Genomic DNA, 24,927 nt, shown 5'->3' on the forward strand with positions numbered 1-24,927 from the left:
AGTGCGTCGAATGCGATCACTCAAACTTATGTTAATTTTCACGTTAGTAACTTAAAAGGTCACACTATTTAAAAAAATTACAAATTTTACAAAAGTACACATGTCCCATATACAGCTGTATATTCTCTATATAGGGTTTTAAACGGGCATTCGCATGTTCTAGGTCAGTTCTGTACTATTATTCTATAAGGAAACTGTTGTGAGTGTCATCCATTCATAGAGGCCATGACAATCTACTGTGTTTCATTCCAATGTTTGTATATGCATTGCATAACAAATATTGTACGATATTAGTTTTGGTGTACATCTTCTATTTTAAGATGTACAGGAGTTTACTGCTGGCCTATGTTATACTGCAATAGTTTCTTAACTCAAACTATGACAAAACATACAAAACCTAACAAGATATTGTGATTTTCTTACCTTTTCCTAGCAAAACCACTCTACAACGAACTGGGCAAGTTATCCCTGTCTCGCTGAATAGGAATGTCATCTAAAACAAACATAGAATGTAGTTTTCACAGCTCGCATAAGGTTTAAGCCATTGAATTATGATTATGTAGCTGTGTCAATAAATAGTTAATGAACTATTTATTGACACATGTCAATTAGCCCCTTCACTTAATGCGAACTTAGATGGAAATTTGGTTTAAAAAAATTGGTCATAATTTTTCTACTAATGAGTAAATGGTTTCAAAAAATAAATACTAAATAATTAATTATATTAAAGCATAAGAGGCGGACAATTATTTTTATATTTCACTGCCCAAGTTTGTTTCCAGTATAAAAAAAACCAATAAAATCGATATGCGCGGGAAGTAAATCAAGAAATTTTATTTTATATAAACTAACTAAATATAATTTGATTTCATACCTGAAAAATATCATTCGAGTATCAAATTCACCCAAACTCATTTAAAAATATAAAATAATCTACTTCAATCAATCAATCAATCAATCAATCAAATATTCTTTATTCACAAAGTTTAGACAATATGTCATGAATAGCGTCATTAAACTAACATAAACAAAAAATTATAAACTAAATAATTAAAATCATTCACAAAGGATTTATATAGTAAAACTAAAAATGAGTGCTATAACTTTAAAAAATCACAAAATCTTAGAAGGTTACATTAGAGTAAAACTAGGTAGTAACTGGAATTCAAATGGTCGTTTCGAGATTACAATTTCAAAATTCTTTGATGGAATAAAATGGGTTTCTTATCAACAAGTCTTTTAGTAGGCTTTTGAATCGGTTTGTATTATTTTCTTTTTTAAGTGAAATCGGTAATTTTTGAAGAAATTTTAAGCCTGCATATGAAGGTTTTTTGGTATAGAATTCTAAATTATGTCTAGGAAGGTTAATTTGAAAGCGTGTGTTATATTTACTTGCAGTGGATAATAAATGAAATTGTTTTGCATAAATTATTGTCTCATATATATACAAACTGTAAACTGTTAATTCACCCAATTCAGGAAAGATATTTTTAACTGAATCTGTTCTTTTTAATTTCATGATCACTCTAATAGCTTTTTCTTGTTTTATAAGTATTTTATCCAAATTTGCCTTAGTTGTTGCTCCGTAAATGGCGATTCCATAGGATATGTGGGAATGAATTAGAGAATAATAGATTATCCTAAGAGTTTCCAAGTTGCAAACCTTGGACATCAGCCGCAAGGCATGAATGCCAGATGATAATTTATTTACTACATAGTTTATGTGATTATCCCAAGATAGATTTTCATCAATAACCAGTCCCACAAACTTTGTTTGGTTTACCTGGTCAATTTTGTCTGTTTTTATAAAAATATTAGGTTCAAATGCTGTTATTTTGGTTTACCTGGTCAATTTTGTCTGTTTTTATAAAAATATTAGGTTCAAATGCTGTTATTGATTGTTTAGTTGAAAAGGATATTAGATTTGATTTTGTTGTGCTGATAAGCAGATTTCTTTCATCCAAAAACTTTTTTATAGAGAGGAGACTCCTGTTTGAGGATTTTTCAATAGTTAAATTGGATTTTCCTGAAAACAAAACATTAGAGTCATCAGCATACAGACACATAGATCCATCACTGACCGGGATCATCTCTGGTAACCCCTTAATGTAACAGAGGAACAAAAGAGGCCCCAAGATCGATCCCTGGGGTACTCCATATCGTAGTGTCTGCCGCTGAGATCTAAAGTTTTCAATATATTTAGTATTTCTTTTCTCTAATTTAGTTTAATTTTTATATTAAAATTATTCTCTTCCTTATAAAGTTTTATAAAAAACAATGCCTTTTGGGCAAATGAAGCTCAACAAAACTTTTTTCATCGTAGTATTTGTAAGAACTTTATTTATATGACTATAAACTAAGAGAGTATTTAAAAACATTACACTTTTTTACTCATGCATTTCCAAAATAAATAGCCATAAGAAAATTCGTCAAACAGATCTTCTTTTAATGAAACGTAAACTAGGTTTAGTATAAGGTAATAAAGGAATAATTTTTGAATTATTTGCTGGAAAATATTATTTTGCCTCACCTTTCTAACTCATGTATCCGTCCGTGGAAAGACCATTTTAACTCATTACGAGTCCTCAACCTAAGTGGTGCGTTGAGAGGCCTCGTGAAGCTCTATAAAAACATGTCAAAGTTATTTATAAGATAAATTTGAACGCTCAGTTTTTACTCTCTGGAACAATAATGTTTTACGTAAAATTCACTTGCCACTAAAATTCATTATAGGTTATTTACGTAGCTACGTCAAATTGATTTAGTTTGTGTTTTAAAATATAATCTCATTACAGAGTTACCATATAAAGTAATTTGACCTAAGAAGTCTTTTCTATCAATACAATAATTCAGAAACTCATAATTAATTTGGAAATACAGGTAAAAATAGCAAAAAAATAATTCTTAAAAAAACAATACCCAAATTTAAATAAAACATTGTGAATATTACCAATAACCAATAAAGTAGGATAAAATATTGATTTAATTTCAAGCCACCTTGATTCATAAGTATCACAATACCTAATTTAGTAGTAAACATGTCATCCAAATGATTCGATATTATATTTCATTAATAGAACCAAGGGGAATAATGGAGCAAGTGCCGGAAAATTACTTACGGTAGAGTTATGAACGATACTTTATCACCAGGACTCAAAAATACACATACGGAATAACAGATCTCAGTAATATTAAAACTTTTATGTATATAAAAAAAATATCAAAATAAAATATAATCTGTCATAGTAAAGCTACATAACAACATAGAAATAAAAAGTTTGAGGTTATCTTCATTATGCAGTTATCATTGTTGGCGACGATCTATCTTTCGTTTTAATTTCTCTGGAGTTTTTTAACATCCACGTTTCTCACAGTTTTAGACCACGCTTTTTCATTGAAGATCTACTTCACATCGTATGGTATTACGGTTTTAGGTTTCTCTGATAAATATATTAATAAATACTTCGTTACTTGTACTTTGTACCAATCCGTAAACCTTATGTATACTTTTTCATATCTTTCCTGTGATTTCTCTGGTGGAAAGGGTTAGTTAGATACATTTAGCAGACGATATAAGCTAAAGGTAAAACCTTGACATTTCCGTTTATCTAAACTATGAACATGACTTCAATATATTTGAATTACTGGTACCTAGAGAAAGATTAGGTTTTAGCAAATGAAACTATCCACACACCTTATTTACATAAAGTAATGATTTTTTTTTGAGTATTACACTTTCATTTATTACAATACAGATTATCATTAAAGCCCTTTTGGGTAAATGACCACGAGGAAAGATAGTTGTTAAAGTACAATAAGGAATGTACAGTTTCTCTCACTATTTATAACATCAACTAGATATTATATTAAATGTCCATTCACTTTATTAATTTAGGGTTTTTGATAATCCGAATACTGTATAAATATAGGGTACAAATGTATAAAGCAATACACCAGCAATAACTCTGCTACAAAACTTAACAATACATTTCAAGGCGGTTATAACCGAGTGAACAATTAGTGTTGTTTCATTTAATTTACTAGCGCCATAAATGTCCATTGTTAAAATTATAAATGTTTAATCCTTGTTATAGCTGATATGTTTTTAACTACAGCCCTTCTGTTACACAACCAACGTGATTTAGTTTATTTTGTGTCACATGATTTAACCCTCATTATATTGACATAAAATCTCAGGATTTGTTAGGAAAGGTTTTATAGAAAAACTTCAAATAAACTCTTGAACCAAATCCACAACAACATTAGTTTTGTATACACCTAGTAACTCCAATATTGTTAGTAAATATTTTTTTTTAGATTTTTTTACGATTTTGACCTTTACTTCTTCTTTAAGCAATGTTTGATAAACAGTACCCTAAATTTAATGCAATGAATTTATTAACTTACACAACAATGTTTGCTTACAAGATGAATTTTAATTTTATATTAGGATAGAAATGGCATGTTTCCGGTGTACTGCATCATTCTAGAAAAAATGCCTTTAGCAAAAGTATTAACCTCGTTTGAGCTATAGCTGGTCTTATATACATTATTGACTGAACATAAATCTAGTGCATATTATATAACCGTCTTATTATTGTGTTACAATAATGATTTCTAGAGCTATCTACGCCATGGTTGATTACCCCGATTTTGTGTAATCATTCTAGTTTTTAATTTCAATCTACTAACATTTTTCATATTTTCTTTTACTGGTGATGTCTTAGTAATTGAGGTCAAATAATGAAATTATCATCAGGATAATCGCAATTTGCTGTTTCTTCTGCTCTGCTGATGTTGTTGTTTAAAATTAGTAATTTCGTCTGGACGCTAAAAGAAATGTCTGCCAAAGCAAGCTAACTTCATGGAAAATCTATTCTGTAGGCCTACTCTGGTACTACTGACATTCGTGTGTAAGTGTTTATAATAACCTGTACAAGTACATGAGGTGTGCACTAAAAAAAATGCGCGATAAGTGTGTCAATTAATTGTAATATTAGTTACTAAATTATTGAATTTAGTAAATAAAAAAATATTGAATGAACGAAATCCACCTGTTTTGAGGCAATCGATATTGGTGTATAAAGGCAAAAAATGAGCACGTAATAAATACATCAATCATTTAGGTAGCGCTTCCTGAAAGCATGTCTGCCTTAGCAGTAAATCAAAATGCCTGTTATCTAGAAAATTTAGCCTATTCTTTTATTCTTTATAATATCAATAACTTTTCAATCAGTATAAAAAGAGTATCGTTTTACCTTGCTAGACGGTGCTCTCCTTGTGTACCAGTGTCTGTGTGCCGGCGTTGCGCTGCACAGGCCCTTGGACTACTAGCTTCTGTAGAGGTGTACCACTCGGCCACACACTGACGCCCCACGCATCCGGCAGTAGCGCCTCCTACACACAAACTAGGATCAACGCTGGAAGCTTCATTTATTTGACCTTTAATTTGCCAGACAAATGGATCAACAAAGCCTGATCAACAAATTTTACAAGAGGTTGAGCCAATGTAATACGAGTTAGCGATATTAATGAATTTGACAACGCCAATACATCCCAAGACATCATTCATTATTCATTGGTCATATACATGATTGACCCAGATACTATGTTTGCTTAGCTAATACAGAATTATAGTCTGACAGTAGCTCAGTGAATAGAAGTTAAGAATTAGAGTCAAAATAGAATCTAAATACAAAACCTACAAAAAAATAAGTAAGCTTGATCATTTAACAACAAATATACATAATGATTAGAAAGAAAAGTGTTAAGAGGTTTTGCTCGTGGAAACTCAAAATGGTGTTTAAGTTAAGAACAATTTATCTTTAAAAATGAGTTGTGTAAACTACAAACGTATATTTAAATGCATTTTATATTACAAAGTGTAAATTATTGTAAAGGTTGTTGTGCTACAAGATTAGGTTTCTTCAAAAGGAAGAGTATTCTCTATCAAGAAGGTCCTGTGTATTTTAGGAAAGTTACAATGTCGTTACACTATCGCATGACTTCAATTATTTGAGAGAAGAGAATAGTTTAAACAATATAGTATTGAAACAAATGTAAATTTACCTTAGGCAGTGCTACTGTTGCACTGATCCCGGTGGCTGAGATCCACTGGGCCTCAATAATGGCCTCACCCGTGTCTGACAGCAGGGTTGTCTCTCCTTCTTTATATAACACACAATTAAGATGAGAGAGTACGCTTACACAATGAAAGGACACCGATCATTATTCCTGAGATGACCAGTAGAATTGGGTTCATGGTGGAAAGATTAAAATCTGCAGTCACCATAACACACATATTGATAAAAATAATGACATAAGGTAATTCGATAGTTCAATTTACTCTTTTAACACTCTTCATTATCCTTTACTGCACCACTACTCAATCTACACAAAACTCGTACTTTAGTACGTGGAAAAATTCGAGATACGAAAATACTATTAAGCAATAATAAAATCGTAGGACTTTCCAAATACTTAATAATTCTTTCCCATGCCATATACTAAAATCTCGCATACATTTTACCAAAGTAGTAAACAGTCCAAAAACTGACTTAATGATCAGTAACAATCGATATATACTCATTTTGGATAGTAATGACCTAAGCCCTGCCGTTTTCAGCTTACTAAAGAAGCAGGGAGCGTTGCGACTTTTAGAAGTTAAATATATTTTTTTTACAGAATGTTAATACCCTTTAGTAATTATAAAGGTTAGATGTGGTTGGACGCAGTAGTTTTATCAAACCTACTTATTATAGATTGAAGATATTATTGCCTTTGTTGTTAGTTATCAAACTATAACATTAAATGATTTCTTAGTAACTAGCATTATATTAGCCCTGTAATTTAGTAAATACTGTTCTTGATATGAGGTTAATTGTAATTGTTTAGTTGGTCGAGTTTAAGAGGCAATCACCGGTCTTGTGAGGTATGACGTCAGGGTTGCAGTCGTCCTCGTGTGTGGTGGAAGGCACGGTGATGGACAAGAGAGAGTGGGTCTTGTCCAGCTGTATCGAGCTGACCTCTGGTGACCCCTGGATGGACCGTCGCTTGACACAAACGATCGCCACCAGGACCAGTCCGACCATGAGCAACACGCCGATCACTATGCCTGAGATGACCAGTAGCAGTGGGTTCATGGTGGGCAGACTGGAATCTGCAGTCACCATCACAAATTATAGATTCATAAAAATGATGACAGAAGCAAATTTTATAGGGTGCGAGAGCGTTTGTTGTTGCTGGTTGAAGGCCTCTCCACATTGTTTATAAGATGGTTACTTAAATGAATACTGAATGGATACAGACACTTGCTGAGAAGCAAATGCGTGAATGCTGTGAATGTAATTGTTTCCTATCATAATTTCAGGAAACACTACTGTGTGGATTATCGAATCCTTAAAATGCACAGTACAGTACTTTTATCAATGCGGGATGGATCCTCTCAGGCAATACAGCCACAACAGAGAGTTTTATATCTCAAGTTTTACAAAACAGTTATATTACCAAAAAGATTTTAATTTGTGAAGACCTGACGATGCAGAATCACACCTAATCCTACGTGCAGCCGCTGGTCACAACTACCGTGTAATCAGTGAACAATATCACTTTGCTCTTTAATGAAACTTTAATATCATTATAACCATTTATTTATCTAAAAATCCCTTTTTAAATTACAACAAAGATTATGTTTATTGGTGTAAAATCTCTATTTAATAGTCATTTTATTAGGTATAATTGTTCAAATTGAAACCTTTTATAAGTAAAATTATATCGATACTTGATCAATGTTATTTTTTTCAGTACAACTAGAGCTTCGAAATTAAAACTAAAATTTTCTGTTCATATTACGTTAGTTTTCAGTTTCATTTAACAGGTTTATCAAACACAAAGAGTAGGCTACTTTTATTAGTCGATTGCCTATATTTCTACATATCAAAGAATCTCAAAATAAATATATTATGTATCCTTAGGCAGTTGTTTAAAGTCTGTTAAAAGAAAACTTGAGTTAGCCATAAAGTTGTGTCACAATTTCTTGTGTCTGGCAAAACAACATGTAATATTATTTCTCATGCAGGTTGTAAATAAGAGTTTATTGTGATAGCACTTTAATAATTCAAAACATTCAGGATCTAATTGAGTGTTTCATTGTTGGTATTAGCGTAAGCTGTTTACATGAAGCATAGCAGATTACAGTGTGCAGGAGATGGATTTGCGATAAATTATTCACTGGCTATGTTCTCTATGAGCTTAATTACTTTAACTAATTGTCACTTCAATCAGAATGTGTAATTTTTCAACATTAAATGTTTACTTTACAAAGTTCCATGGCAATATTATATTTGAAATACAAAGGAATGCCGTTTCTCAATGCACAAAACTATCCATTCTTTCATATATTGCCCTTTAAGGTCGTAATTAAATTTTAAAGGGAATTTTCCATATACCTAATGTTAAAAATATCTCAGCTGTACTTATTTGTTTGTTATTCTTTCAAATTATTACCTTATTAAAATCAGGTGCGATTATTTGTTTGTTTTACTGTATTCCGCTTTGTTTATTCTTATATATTGTTTATAACTTAACTTGGTACTTACGTATTAAACGGAGGCCACATTTTGTCAGCGCGCTGCGGCGGTTATGTTAGGTTGGGTTATCGTAAATATTATGTGTGTAGGACTTTCCTCGCTTCGTTATGAATCGAACGATACCAGACGAGTTATACTTTCTATTATGATAACCCAACCTAACATAACCGCCGCAGCGCGCTGACAAAATGTGGCCTCCGTTTAATACGTAAGTACCCTTAACTTAACAAATCATCATCATTCTTTATTGATTTTTCCCACAAGGGGTACAAAAAAAAAAAAAATACATTTCCAAAATACAATTTATGTACATGCAAAAAAAACCAAGGTTGGTAAATTAGTTTTACTAATAACTAGGTAAATAAATAATTATATAAATATTAACATGCAATAAATAATTCAATAAATAACCAATAAATATTATAAGTATTTTATTTATAACTTATAAATCAATACCGGTAGTTTTATTAATACTTATGAAGTCAAACGAGGTGAAGCCCGTGGGTAAGAGCTAGTAATGTAAAAAGAAATCATATCATAATTATTCCAAGGACCATTACTCTAACATAGTTAACGATTTCATCGTAACAAATAAGAGAAAAACTATTAACAAAGATTCTATGAAAATAAATTAAATAAAGTCAAGGTTTTTTTCGACAGGGATTCAGTTAAATTCATATAGACAATGAACCAAAACGCCTCTACTTTTAAAGCTCTTCAGAAAATCCACAAAAATGAACATCAATAAGACATCTAATTAATTATATAACTGCACTTAGCTACAAATCAGGTACAGCATTGTAACCCAAACTAAATTTACACCATGTGTTTGACAATAGTATAAGCAAAAAAATAGCCTTGATATCATCAATAAGGTATGAGACAGACATAGACATAAACGATCACTGCATTCTCCCTCCAATGCGCATGAAAGTAGAACGGTTGATGGTCTAGTAAAAAAAAATCTAAATAAAAACACGCACGACCTTCTAACTAGTTGCGACCCTTACATCCCGAACAAACCACCGTCTATACAAACCAATTAGGAAACAGTTGGTTGCTTTAAAGCCACACATTTTACTGCCCACTCATAGAACCTCAAATAAGTTAGAAAACCTACTAATTGTGATCAAAATCTTCTAATGAAAGTTAGAACCTAAAAAAAAACTGTCGTGTTCAAGTTGGTATGTGGTTATCATCAACATTATATCAGCCAATCAGGTCGGTCGGTCATTTGCAACCCGATTAAAATAACACAAAACCCAACCCTCGTTTTACCCAACAAAAACATACTTTAACCCAAAACAGAGTTAATAAAGTGTATAGGCAATCTGGCAAATACTTTTTCCCATTAGCCAGACAACAACCTTTATCATGGGTAAGAAGTGGGAGTAACGATAACTTTGTGGAAAAATCACAAAAGTTGTAATAACCTTTGAACAGTAATTAGTGTTAAAGCAATGGGGGTTGCACTATTTTGTTTAGAATTATAAGGACCATAACACATACATTTTTATCAAAACCGACTTTTTTCCAATTATCCGGTTATTTGTTATTTTGAGGGTTTTTGTGGGAAAATAACATAAGTTACAATAACTTTTGAACAGTAAATTTCACGGAAATGGGATTTGTAACATTGTGTTCGAAATTTAAATGAGTATAGCATAGTAAATTTTTATCAAAATTGATCGGGCCAATTCTTAGATAATCAGACTTTCCATTATTTTGTGGCTTTTATGGAAAAATCACCATTAAAAATCATTTAAATTCATTGTTGTAGCCCCGGAACTGTAATATATACAATATCTGGTTTTACAATACCTTTATCAGTTCCAAAACTAGTTGGAACGTAGTTGTGGCTTAGATACCACCCGTCGCAGCCGGCGAACTCAGATATGCGCGTCTGGTTTTGGAACTGATAAAGGTATTGTAAAACCAGATATTTTATTAAAAATCAAAATTTCTAAAAAATATTAAATAAAAAAAAATTTTAAATCACCTGAATATACTATGGATTAGTTTCTACATAAAAAATTTCATAAAAATCTGACAACAGGTGTAGTATGTAGATCTGTAAACATCCACAAATACACACATAAATCACTTCGAAAACAACTTTTTTGGGTTCAGGGAAACCCAAAACGGATGCATCCACTCAAAACTCAAACTCGAAAATGTTGACGAAAACAATACCTTCTACAATTCTACATGTATACGAGATGTTATAGGATGTTATAGGAGATAGTAAAAATTATCACATTGAATGGGAAACTAGGACGACAATGTTTAAATTATCAGTAATAAAAAAACTGATTTTTTTAGTAATAAATGAGTTTACATCTTCAAATCTTTAAAAGAAGACGCCGACCACGTATTAAACTATCAAAACAACCAAAACTCCGATTTAATTTGAAATAAAATAACCGGAAATCAAGTACAGTAGCTGAGGATCTAGACACTACCGAGGACAAAGGGCAGGTAGACCACATGAACGTTCTAGCTACATGTAGTTGTGGCTTAGATACCACCCGTCGCAGCCGGTGAACTCAGATATGCGCGTCTTTGTTTTGGAAATACCGATCATTAAATGTTTATTAATTTGTACCCTTGTTTGTGTCATGTGAAATACACGTAACTTTAACCACGACGTCTAATGGCCTGATGCGTATTTTCCTGTATTTTGCGAAGCCTGATGATAAAACAACTATGTGCTGAAAACTAGTTCACAGAAAATCTACTTTATTTGAACTAGATTACTGAAGGTACTTAAATCATCAATAGTTCCTATCCAGTTCATAGGCATTGTTAATGTTACACTACTTTAAATCTTTATGTGTCAACTTACCAAGTTAAATAGTACATCAAATTGTATGTATGATTTTAACCACATTTTAAATAACATTATCCAGGTATAAAAACCTAAGCTTTTTTCTCCGTTAAGGCATAACATTTTGCATGTTGGTCAAGCTATTAGTAAAGGCAAGAGATTTATATGATCCGATTACTGTCTAACATGCTGAAGGAGAAATAAGAACCCTAATAAGTCTCCTTATCTCACGTAAACAATGTCACATAAAATCACTCTGTGTACGCATTGTTTTGTGGCAAAGGATTGCATTCACTTTTGGAGCTAAATCCTTGAGTAACCAAGAGATAAATAATTTTGTTTTAGTTGTGTACAAAATTTCTATCATGTTTGAAATTACCTATGCCTTTTTTAAGCCGATCTTGCAAATACCTAGCTAACAACATCATCAACATATTTCGTATCCAGTAATACAAGCACTATACGAACACCAGTACAAATAACTCGTCTGTCAAATCATTCGTAAACGACCCAGCTTGTGATCTTATTAGAAGGACTTCAACAATGTTGTGTTGTAAATAAATCTAATTTTACAAAAAAATATAATGCCCATAAACAAAACCTGTTGCACTGTTGTACTGTAGTGTATTCATTACACAGCATGACATATGCTTTGTATTTACCTGGGGTGACTCTGCGATGAGTCTGCGTATGTCCTAGAGTGGAGGTCTCAACAGAGACGGAGTGACTGCTGCGGCCCTTGACATTGCTGGAGTACACAAATACAGTGTACGTGGCTCCGGGCTCCAGGCTGGTCAACGTGAACTCTGGCAGAGACCTGCTAGTGGTGTTGCTGACCACCTTGCCAGCCCGCCACAGCTCGGCGGTGAACTGTTGTGGCAATCCACCGTCAAACCCGGGCCAGCAGTTCACGTGCACCCAGTTCTGGCTGCGATTGGCCACACTGCAGTTGTATGGTGGGTCAGGTACTCCTGGAAAAACATAAGCTATAATAATTAATATAAGTGCCCAAACCTGTTCCAAATGGTGACACTCTATTGCGAATAATACCAAAGCTATCTGTTTATGTCCAAATAGACCAAGGCACGATAGGTAACACCTAGGTTGTATGGTTAACCGGAAGAACTACCTGGAAAGACGATTGCTAGCTAAATTATCAACCTAAGATTATCAACAAATGGTGACCAACTATTGCGGCAGTCCTACATAAAAGCTATGCCAGCAGTTTACGTGCACTAAGTTACGACTGCGATTGGTCATGGTGTTTTATCACTCCTAGTCGGATACTCGTGGAATCGATATTAAGCTAGAGTTAATGGTTTCTTAAGTATAAAATAGGTATTTTAAGACATGATCACAGGTTTTAAAAGCGTGCCTTTCACCATTGTTCAGCACTGTAATTGTAAGGTCGTAATATGATCAGTCATTTCCAGGTAAATATTAAGAATATTGTATATAATTTATAGTAAACCACTGAAATACACCGTGGAAGCAGCATGATACTTACCTGCTGGTACTATATGGAAGACACAAGGCACTATTTGGGAGCCGACGTCATTACGCGCCCAGCAGAGCAGCGTGCCGAAGTCGGTCTCAGAGAAGGCGGTGTAGCGAGCTTCGCTGCGATCACCACCACCTCCGCTGGACACCGAGCCCTCAACAGGCTTCTCGTGGATGACTGAGTTGTTGAACAGCCAGTGGAACTCCACAGCTGACGGGTTGGCGTCCACCTCGCACGACACTACCAACTCCTCCAGCCGAGCTGCGCCATACACCCTCTGTTGGCTCTCTTTGCACTTGGGCTCGACTGTGGATAAAATACGTTCTATGATCATTGGTAAATTTTGCTCAAGTTATTTACCTACAATATTTTAGTAAGCGTGTATTAAGAAGCCATCCATACTAAACCATGTTTCCATTTATGTTTTCTATGTTTAATACAGATTTTTTATGCTGCTAATTTGTTGTCTGATTACGGCTTTACGGTCAGGCTTTTTTTGAGCGAGATGTATTTAAAACAGGCTTTGCTGTGTATACTTATGTATATATGTGGGAATTAAGACCAATTTTATTTTTAGGTGATTTTAATTTTTACTAAACTATAATTAAATACGCCACAGCAAACCCATAGAATAAGCAAATTCTTATTTACCTGGCTGGATTTCCACTAAAATATTATTCCGCTAAAATAGCCAGATTGATGTAACATCAAAACAACCATAGTTTCAATGAGGTTTTGGGTTTACTAATGTAGGAAACCGAATAAGGTGCGTTTTTGTTATTGAAATGTTGATTGCATTGTAAATAAACAAATTTCCCATATTTGATCAAATATATTCATATACAAGCTAATTTTAGCAGTTTATTTATTTTCATTAAGAATGATGGAAATTTTAAATTAACGGTTTTTTCTTTGTAGCCTAAGGATCTATTTTCTCTGTATGCCGACTGGAGGCATACAGCAGCGCTTCAGTCAGCAAAATTATTTGTTTTCTTTAGCTCCGCAATATAGTTTAGAAAGGTTTTTAAGACTTAATATTTTGCTGGTTAAAATTTGAATACCTAATTTGTACAAAATAAAACTGTCCATACAACAATTGTTCATATACTCCAATCATGCTGGATATAGGCCTAAGATATATTTTTAATTATGTATATGATTTGAAATAATCTTTGGCCTCTCGAAGCAAATCAGTCCCGTGTCTAGGTCTTATCATGAGACCTACAGTAATATGTTGTTCAAAGGTTTATTGGGCACATTTTCCATCACGATGGTAAAAAACAATACACATCGTTTCTAGCTACAGTAATAGCTTATTCTTAAACGGGAAATTAGTTAAAACTATTTTTTTACGTACGACACTTAAACAATTTGCCATTTATAGTCAGGTTGGGTAGCAGGAAAATATTTCAGTTCTGGCAGACAGGCTGCGATTTTAGGTGGTTATAGTACACAAGTTTCTGAACCTAAAACCGCCCAGACCCCAATTTTTAAGGACCTCGGTCGTCCGTAATGACGTCATCAAAATGGCAGCCGTAAGAGGATGTTGAGTCCCATGAATTGGCTATAACGACCGAATGCCTGAACCGATTTTCATGAAATTTGGCACACAAGTGCTTGAATACATTATCTCGGCATGGGTTGAAAATGGTCAAGTTTCATCAAGTCATTTCAAAATGGCGTCCATTCAAAACTAAATAAAATTTTGGGGAAAATAATTGTGAATTGTTTTATACAGGGTGAGTTTTAAATGAGTTCCCCTCCCTACTTTTTTATACATTTCTTAAGATATCAACTCCAAACCACGTCAGATAATTGTAGAGTAGCGATTACTTCATTTACTAGTTTTATTTTATCCGTTTTTTGTTATCAAGCTTTCTTGATAAAATATAACAATTATTTTGATTTAAAATGTCAATATTTCAAAAACCAAACATGACAATGAAAAACGGATTGCAGCATTGAATTGAACATGAAAAAGTAGTTCAAAATGATGGGTCACAACACCCCCTTCATATTTAAAATAATTTATCACATTTCAAAATGGCGGATCCAAGATGGCGGCTGAAAAAAATACACCCGTCATAACCGAGTGAAAATAGGTCAACAATGAATGGTGGTGTCCACTTATCTTTAATTAGCACTATTTTGAGATTATGGCCTTAGTTTGTAAATGCACAATGTTATAATGGACTAAAAATAAAGTTATAAAAAGTTCTCATAACTTTAGAATGGATCAACATTTTTTTAAACCGATTGCAGCATCGTATTCAGCGTAAAGGTTTTGTTTGAAACGGTGGGTCAAAAGCATATCTTTATATTTGAAAAAAATATTTTTGTATCCAAAATGGCGGATCCAAGATGGCGGCCAAAAATGTAAACCCAGTCAAAATGAAGTACTTGCTATGATACAAAATGATCTGACATGGTTCAAAGTTGATATCTTAAGAAATGTATAAAAAAGTAGGGGGGGAACTCTTTTAAAACTCACCCTGTATAAAACAATTCACAATTATTTTCCTCATTTTTTTTAAGTTTTGAATAGCCGCCATTTTGAAATGACTTGATGAAACTTGACCATTTTCAACCCAGGCCGAGATTATATATTTAAGCACTTGTGTGCCAAATTTCATGAAAATCGGTTCAGGCATTCGGTCGTTATAGCCAATTCATGGAGACCCAGCATCCTCTTACGGCCGCCATTTTGATGACGTCATTACGGACGACCGAGGTCATTAAAAATTGGGGTCTGGGCGGTTTTAGGTTCAGAAACTTATATACTATGACCACCTAAAATTGCAGCCTGTCTGCCAGAACTGAAATATTCTGCCACTATATGCAGCTATACGATCCCACTATTATAGTTTATGATTTTGTGTTTAAATAATTCATTATACAATCATTGACTAGTCCAAGATACGATGCATTTGCAATTCATGCCAAGTTTGATAACAAACTAAATAAAACTTTTTCCTGTTTTTGGGCTTTAAATATTACACAATTAACAAGCGAAATCGTTATTCACAAATAGATGACTGTTAAAACAGTTACATTAACATTACTTGTTTGGATTTTAGAATAGCTTGGGGGATATTATTGAGATTAACTATCGATACTGTTAGTATAAACATGTCGGAAGTACGATCAGCTTATAATCAGCTATAATAATTGGATATGTGGCACAGATAATATAGGTTTGTTGTTATGTGTACCGAGATACAATGATGACAAGATCAATTACTGCCATAAATGCATACATTATTGTTTTTGAGACTACGATCGTTATTATTCGCTGGCAGAACAGCTTGCCAAAAATTCGGATGAATGTTATCACTCTTCCTTAGACATTCTTTATCTAAACATTACTTTTTATTGTAACTTAAATCTACTTGAGCCAATGATCATGACTTAAATAGTTAGAGGTTTATTTTGATATTTTTTTTATACCAATACAAGTTATCGTATTGGCAAAATAATTTAATTGTTCGACTTAACTTAATAAATAATAATCTATAGATTTATTCAATTGGTTATGTATCTTATTAAATTACTTTTTGTTTTGGAACGGAGATATCAATATTTGACGGTTAAGCGCGTGGAAATGTTTGTATGTTGTCTGGGTTCATGGTTTGGGAGCTTTTAGATACAAACACGGATACCACCTTTTCTTATGTAATGTAGGGGTGCCCACCCCCCTCCCCCCCCCCCCCGAGAACATAACGGACCCCACCCCCAAATTTAGCACCAGCCCCCCATAAATTAGGCACCCTCTAAATATGAAAGTATAATCCCCCTCGTATTATTTCTAAAACAAAAAAAAAAGATTTGTAAAGGTATTTTAAAGAAAATCAAACATCAAAAAGAAAATAATTATATATACAATGTATGTATATTTCTAAAGATTCTTTACAAGGATAACATTATTGTTTATGGTAAAAAGAATTATCAAAGAAATGATTTTATGAACTTCTGCTGAATAAACCTATTTGCTGAATTAAGAATATGAACGCTACAGTAATCGGTTTTTAAACAATCTAATATTATTACTAATGGTCCAATAAAAATTAAATACATTCGATCCTCAACGAACCTTAATATAACAAATTCCTTGATATGACGAATCTTTTTAAATTCTTTAAACCCTCCATTAGAGACTGTGTATATTTCACCTCTACATTACAAACAAACCATATCAACAACCCTGAGATAAAGATTTGTCATGAACACGTTTAAGTCACCTCGATATAAGGAATATATTATTGCCAAAACATCTACTGTAAATAGCGTGCGTAACCTCTGCTTTAACGAATTGTCAGCGTCTTTCCCTCGATATAACGACCCCCTCCCCTATTATCATTTTGGAAACATCACAGTTCCTTTGGTGAAAATGTAATGAAAGGCCGGCCGCACAGCTGATACAGCATAGCACGGTGAGGCGAGACGTCTTTGCCTCGCCTTGCCATGCCCGATGGAGATTTGATATGCATACGGCACGGCACGGCAAGGCGACTTGAGCACCCACATGGTCGATCCCATGGTTTCAGTAAAGTGAGATACTGTGTGTTATGAGGTTGTTTGTACATTTTGTGACACTTTGTACTACACATTTTGTGAGAATGGATGAAGAAGACGCTGCTGCTATCGCTGCTATATGGTACCATTGACTGGTGTGTTTATATAGTCAATGATGGTACCTAATGAATGTAATGGATGATCTCCCTAACAGAGAATCGTGGGTGCATCCCATCAACCAAAAAAGGAACTTGAAACCATTCATTGCAGAATTAGGAGCAGATCCGGAAAAAATCATAATTACTAATCGTTGGAAGTGAACACTGATTTTGACAGGGGCTGTCACTGCGCTGAACGTGGTGTCGATCATCGCGCATGCGCACATCGTTTTGCCTCAAGCCTTTTGCCCGAAAGACGAAAATTGAAAAGGCAGAACAAAGCACCGTACGGTGCTGTTTTGCCTTGCCTTGCCGTGCCTGATGATGTGTGCGGCACCCCCATTTGAAATAATAGAAATCTAGTCGCATAAGGTGCCTTAAGGCAAAATGTCGCTCCGTGCCGTGCCGTGCCGCATCAGGTGTGCGCCCGGCCAAAAAATGACGTCAACGCTTGCTCTAAACTACTGTCGCCTGTGCGCTATGTCAAAACTGATTTCATTAGCTGGGGAATTATTAAGTCATATAATGCTCAGTAAATTGTGATTGAATGATTAGTAACCATAGGAGCATTAGTAGGCTGTTATTGGGCAGTGAGTAACTATGGCTACATTTTGAATTTGTGCATGAAGAGAAACCTAAAGGACAGAATAACAAAGAGAAAGAATAAAATAACGACATCGTTATCTTTTTAAGAGTGTTTTATTATCTTTAAATATAATTTACAGGTTTTTATGACTTCTAACATTCCTCTATAGTTGAGATATATCTATTGGTGTATCACGAGCTTCTACAGTTTAATTATTTACACTATTCATCGCTGTATAGCGTTTGGTTGGTTTTTAGTTGAAGTTGAGCGAGCTGTAATTTTAAACGTAGCAGTCTCCACAACTGAACTAGTAAATGGTGTGTAATGACATCATTGCGCAATACTAATGATTGTGCAATATTGCATTTAATTGATAAAAATTTTAAAAAATCGTGACTTTAATAGGTGTTTACACAATATTACAGCGTTTTTATGAGATTGTCATATCTTACTTAGTTATCATTATCTACAGTCTCACTGCCGCTATTACCCCAGGTAATCGAGATTCTACTCTACTATGGTGTTAGGTATTGTGGCCTATGGTACTTAATTGTTTTTGGCGAGGTCTATGCCAACAAATGTGCTGAGTCACGGTGTAGCTTGTGTCTGTGCCACGCGTTATTCTATCACTGTAGTGGCACGATTCCGCGCCCTCCCTCTTAGATCTGACGTCCCGCTAAGGTTGGATAATAACTTTATGCACGAATCCTAAACATAGCTATTTCGGCTCATACAAATTCAAACATGTAATAATAGCAAGCTGTAATCTATTTTCATTAACTAATTAACTTTCTATCTGGGGACTTTGTAATATATTTTGATTGTCATCACGTTGGACACTGTTTCAATCAACTTAGTCACTCTGAACCCAGTCTGCGTCCTAGTCCATCCCCCCTATGAGCACCTCTGTATAATGGCTGTACATATTGACCGACTTCTTATGTTTAAAACTGTTATCAATACAGATGTTAGCGACACGGACAATGATAGGCAGCGGGGACAAAGGTCAGCCCTACAAGACCGCTGTATCCGAAAGCAGTTCAAAGAACCACCCGTCAAGCGCATTACTTCTGCAAGGAATAAAACAAGAGCTGTCAACCGATCCAGAGCAGTTGACCCAGTATAGCAGTGGTATAGTTGTTTATATAATTTATCCTCTCTGGTCTCAGATATTGATTTTATTTTATGAAGACCGGAGAAGTGCCTGACATTCGACATTTTGTTTAAGTTTGTTATGGTGTTTTATTTACCGAAACTGGCGAATAAGCAGTAATAGTTTTATATTGGCCCTTGTATTTTTTTGGGTGTATAAACCGGTGTATGAGTCGTGCAATTTATTTTGAGTTCGGGTTTTAGCTTATTTATTTGTAAAATAGCCAGAAAATGAGCCTGTCACTTTAAACCCCTGGATTCAAATACAGCTTACTATATAGGAAATTAAATAAATAATGGTACTAGCTGAAATATTTTTTGATCCTTTAACAAGCCCCTTTAATATATTGGTCGTAACATCCCTCATAAGATTTAACGGTGAAAAATTCCAAAAGGGTTATAAGTGAGATGGCATCGTTGACCCCTTGTGAGTCAGCTTTGTCAGATGTAAAAATAGCCAGATTGGTAATAATATAACTGGCCGTAGAATTTCCTGGCTTGACTTGAGATAGACCGACTACTCATTTGTAAGGTGGTATGGAAGAGCGTGCTGGGAGATAACTTACTGTAACCCTAGTAGCACAAATATATATTAAATACATATGAATAAATATATTTAAAATATATTTTATATATCTCAAGTGTGTATTAATGTCAATTTTATATAATATTTAAAATATATTAAATATATAAAACATATGTTTTTGAATCTATTAAATATTTAAAAAAAATTGTTCTAATAATATATTTTAGTGATTAATATTTAAATAAAATATGTATTTAATATCACTTCCAAACATCACATGGGGCCTAAACATAAAAACACAAAATAATAAAGATTTAGTATGAAAAGCACAATAATTATCAGTTGAGTAAATTGATAAAATAGTTCATAAAAACAAAGTTTGAAAAAAAACTAGATAAAATTCTTATGGCCCGGACGGGTCTCAAACCTGGGTCCTTCGACGTATGAGCCTCATACTGTCTTTACCTCTGAGCTATTTGCAACTGTTGTAAGACTTAGTTTTCAAATGGTGGAAGAGTAGCCGACAGTTGCAATGGTTGAAATACTTAAAATATTTTTGATACTACAGTATAATATGATCCTGTTCATATGTTTTAGCATCAAGTAGTTGAGTTGAATAGTGCTGTAGTGAATAATGAGTAGTCCCACGAATATAAATACAGTAAACTACAAAAATTAATTTAAATACAATATCATGTAAATATTGTAATAATATGTAATTTATGACATAAGTAAATCATATAATTATTTTTAGAACGTCATATACAACCGGAATTAGTTTCTTAAAAGGTCGCCAGTCACTAGCACCCTTTTCTAGCCAATCATTCGAGATTTCTACGATCACATTCATTGTCACATATTGCAATTAAAAAATAAAAGGCATCAACACTTTTTTCGTTTGACCCACATGTAGCTGTTGAACATGTGTACTGCCTCTTAACTATATGCGTAATTTTTTCTTTAGGTGCATGATAAAGTGACACCATTCAGAGTATAGTGTTCCAGAGTATATATTATTATTTACTTAATTTTAACACTTTCACAATAGCAATTAATCATACAAAAAATGCATGTATTAATTGATAAACACCATGAAAAATAAAAAGATGCAAATTATGTATTTGACAATTATAATAGATTATATATATCCTACAAATATATTATATTTATAAATACTTTAAATATATAATATAGTTTCAAAAATATTTTTTATATATTATATTTAAATTATTCTCAACAAATTTTTTTTATATATTTAATATTAAAATATACATATAAAATATGTATATTATAGATTCTATACTTATTTTATTGATATACATTATGAATCTATTTTATATATTCAAAACTTATATTTAATTGATATTTTGTATTGCTTTTTGGTAATATTTTAAATATATATTTGAATATATCAAGCTATTATTAAAGATATATTATTTATATATTTTATTCGAGGTTCTATGAAATACAACTTGGAATATATAAAATATTTATAAAATACATATTTGTGCTACTAGGGAAAGTGCAAAGCCATCACTCCAGTTCACCCTAAAAATGGCCTTGCACTCTAAAAATGTTTGAATAGTAAAAACAAATTAAAATACCCCCGCTGCAGCAAACCTGCATACTAAGCGAATTTCCATTTGCCTGATTAGATTAACTCTAAAATGTCTCCTTAAAATATCACATTTATTCCCTATTTAAATAACGTTAGTTAAACGAGTACTTAGGTTTGCTGCGACAGGGATAGTAAATAGGTGTTTTTTTTTTGGTTTTTTTTTTGTAAAATGTTAATAGTTTAGTATGAAATGAATGCATTTTCCAAATTTGATCAAAATATGATCATAAACAAGCAAACTACAACAGTTTACTTATTCTCCATAAGAATAACATGGGAATTTTAAATTTACAGTTTTTTGGAATTTTCTCCGTAACCATTCGGCGCATAATAACGCTTCAATATACTAAATTATTTGTTTTCTTAAGCTCTGCAAAATAGTTTGGAAAGAAAATGCTAAATGTTAAAAGGGCAGTCTGACTTGAAAATTTTTTTTTTTTTTGCATTTTAATTTTTTTATGTATTATTAATCTTTATTCTTTTCCCTTTAAAATGATATATAACACATGCCACCTATCTAATATTAACCTCGTATAAATAAATTATGAAAAAAAGCTTGCATTGGCTTTTTGGCCCTTAGGGCAGCAGTGAATGTCACTTTGTATAGTAAATAGGCTACATAAAACTAATAGTATTTTGTTTTAGCTGTTGGTAATAATGATTTCCTTTGAGACTGTCTTTACTGACGTTACAGACTGTTAGCAATATATCTGGTCAGCTGTCACTTGTTGTTTTGTGTTGGAGGTTATTATAAAGTGTTGAAACAGTGTTGTGAAAGTTTTCCTGTTGCTTTGTAGTGGAAAGTAGTGTATTCCAGTGTAAATATAGTTTAAAATGGGTAATAAGAAGAGAGTGGGGACTAAAAAACTGTGTTATAAGAAGAGGACTGTTATTCGTGACAAGAAACCAGTTGTGACTCCAGGTAATGAACAGGCTAGGCCTAGGCCTACAACCAATCCTAAAGTTGTTTCTACCTCTAATGTGAAATTGAGCCCTAACCTAGCCTGCTATGAAGATTCTAATGATACTCTACTGTATGATATAGTAAACATTGAGCAGTTGGAATCAGTTTTATCAGATGTTGCAGTGTGTAGGGTTTGTCATGGCAACCTATCATTCTCCCGAAAACCTTTAGCCGGGCTCGCTGTACAAATTTCTATCACTTGTAACTGCGGCATGGCCAAAAGTTTCGACAACTGTACCAAACTTACAGACACTAGGCCTAGTCAGGAACTAAGTAAAACACCATATTACTATGATTTGAACCTGCGATTAGTATATGGCTTGCGAGTAATAGGGAAGGGCTACACTGCTGCGCAAACTCTTTGCGGTATGATGAATTTACCCGCACCGCCTACAAAGTTTAATCAGCAAGAACAGTTTTTATCCAGGCACGTAGAACTTATTAGTGAAGAATCAATGAAGAGAGCAGTAGAAGAGGCTATAATTGAAAATGGGAATTCTAAAGACCTATGTGTTGCAGTCGACGGGAGTTGGCAAAAGCGAGGTCACACCTCGCTAAATGGTGTCGTGACCCTAACTTCGGTCGATACTGGCAAAGTATTAGATATTCATTCAATGTCAAAATACTGTGACTGCCCCAAGAGAACAGAAAATGAACACCATGCACAATGTAAGGCCAATTACATAGGTAGCAGCGGAGGGATGGAGGCTGAAGCGGCTATCACAATGTTCTCACGGTCTGAGACAAAGTACGGTGTCCGCTATCTGGAGTACCTTGGGGATGGCGACTCCAACGGCTATGCGGCAGTTGTGGCTAAGGCACCATATGGACCTGATGTTTCCATTCAGAAGCTGGAGTGTGTCGGCCACGTGCAGAAGAGGATGGGGACCAGGATTCGTGATTTTATAAAAAGTAACAAAGGCATGAAGCTCGCCGACGGCAAATCGCTTTCTGGGAAAGGTAGGCTGACAGGAAAGGCCATACAAAAAATCCAAATATACTACGGCCTAGCCATTCGTAGAAATACACATAGTGTAGAAGCAATGAGACGAGCAGTTTGGGCTTTATACTGCCACGTGGGGTCTAGTAATGAACGCCCTCTTCACATATTGTGCCCCGACTCTGACGACACGTGGTGCAAGTACAACAAAGCTAAGAAAGAAAAAACAGAATATGATCACAAGAAGCACTTCCACCTCCCTACTTGTCTTATGACAGCAATCAAACCTATTTTCAAGGCTTTATGCAAGACAGAGCTGCTGAGTAAATGCCTCAAGGGGAAATCACAAAATCCGAATGAGTCGATGAATAATGTAATTTGGTCTCGACTCCCTAAACGCACTTTTGTTACCCTAGGTGCTCTTAGGCTAGGTGTATATGAAGCAGTCCTATCATTCAATGATGGCTACAGCTCTAAAGTGAAAGTTTTAGAGAATATGGGGCTAAAACCAGGTCTGAACATGCGGCTAGCTCTAAAACGCCTCGATGCTCAGCGGATCCGAAAAGCGGATAAAGCGGCTACCGACCTAGAAAAGAAAATCAGGCAGTCAAGGACATTGGCCAAAAGGAAGCTGGAGGATCTCTATCAGGAGGCAGAGGATCCAGACAACCCTTCCTACAGTGCAGGCCATCATTAACTCAAGGTATGAGACAAAAACATGCAATCTTATCGCTTTTCCTCGATTTTCCGAAACTTGCATTTTTTGAACTTTGAGTACCCATAACTCAAAAACTACTTGGCCTACCTCAGTCAAACTTTTACACAATATTTTACATACTATTTTCTAGTTCCTCACATGGGTATTTATACATATCTTTAAGTTATGAGGCAAAATAAAAAAATTAAACTTAAAAACCATAGTTAAAAAACAGTTTTTTTTTAAAACGTCGTAACTTTTTTAATTTTTTCTAAAATTTAAAAATGCCATGTAGGGAACTAGTTTATAATCTATTAAATAACCCACACAAAAATCAGGACTCTATCTATTACCATTTCTGAGATATAGGTACTTAAGTTAACATTACGCTCTTATGGGGGTCGGACTGCCCTTGTTTTTAGCGTGAAAAATGGAAAAAACCAATTTTGCCACATAAAACCCCCCATAAACCCCCGTTCCCATAGTCCAATCATGCTGGTTCGCGAACTCGTTCGAATAAACGTATGTTTACACGTTTGTACTAAGTTTCATCAAAATCGGATCATTTTTGCTTGAGTTATCGCGCTAACGGACACATATATAAATAAATAATTATATATTTATATATTAGATAAATTTGAACGGATGGTGTTTTTAGTCTCTAGGGACCTACGGTAATAGCTTATTCCCTATGGAAAATTCGCTAAATATATATATATATATATTTCTTTAACATCATCTAAACTTTTAGTCATAACAAAATATACCTCTCGTTAATAGAACTAAAACTATATTTTCACAAATAAATATTAATAAGAAGTGCAAACTGTTAAAGTAACTTATTACAGAGGCACAAGA

The 24,927-nt window shown here is 33.8% G+C and overlaps 1 protein-coding gene across 1 annotated transcript in view; it reads right to left on the reverse strand.

Moving 5' to 3' along the window:
* Window positions 1-24,927, reverse strand: part of LOC128982864 (nephrin-like) — a 65,187-nt gene that overhangs the window by 798 nt on the left and 39,462 nt on the right. Inside the window, exons 10-16 of the mRNA XM_054401911.1 lie at window positions 12,923-13,222; window positions 12,078-12,386; window positions 6,920-7,159; window positions 6,070-6,167; window positions 5,259-5,397; window positions 2,531-2,622; window positions 424-493 (exon numbers count right to left, since the gene is read on the reverse strand). Of these exons, the coding sequence (XP_054257886.1) occupies window positions 5,263-5,397; window positions 6,070-6,167; window positions 6,920-7,159; window positions 12,078-12,386; window positions 12,923-13,222 (1,082 nt within the window). The 3' untranslated portion in view covers window positions 424-493; window positions 2,531-2,622; window positions 5,259-5,262. The remainder of the gene's footprint in view (window positions 1-423; window positions 494-2,530; window positions 2,623-5,258; window positions 5,398-6,069; window positions 6,168-6,919; window positions 7,160-12,077; window positions 12,387-12,922; window positions 13,223-24,927) is intronic.

This window comes from Macrosteles quadrilineatus, unplaced genomic scaffold (genome assembly GCF_028750875.1).
Source record: "Macrosteles quadrilineatus isolate MER2022 unplaced genomic scaffold, UCM_ALF_1.0 Scaffold_1__1_contigs__length_201487025, whole genome shotgun sequence".
Taxonomy (NCBI): Eukaryota; Metazoa; Arthropoda; class Insecta; order Hemiptera; family Cicadellidae; genus Macrosteles; species Macrosteles quadrilineatus.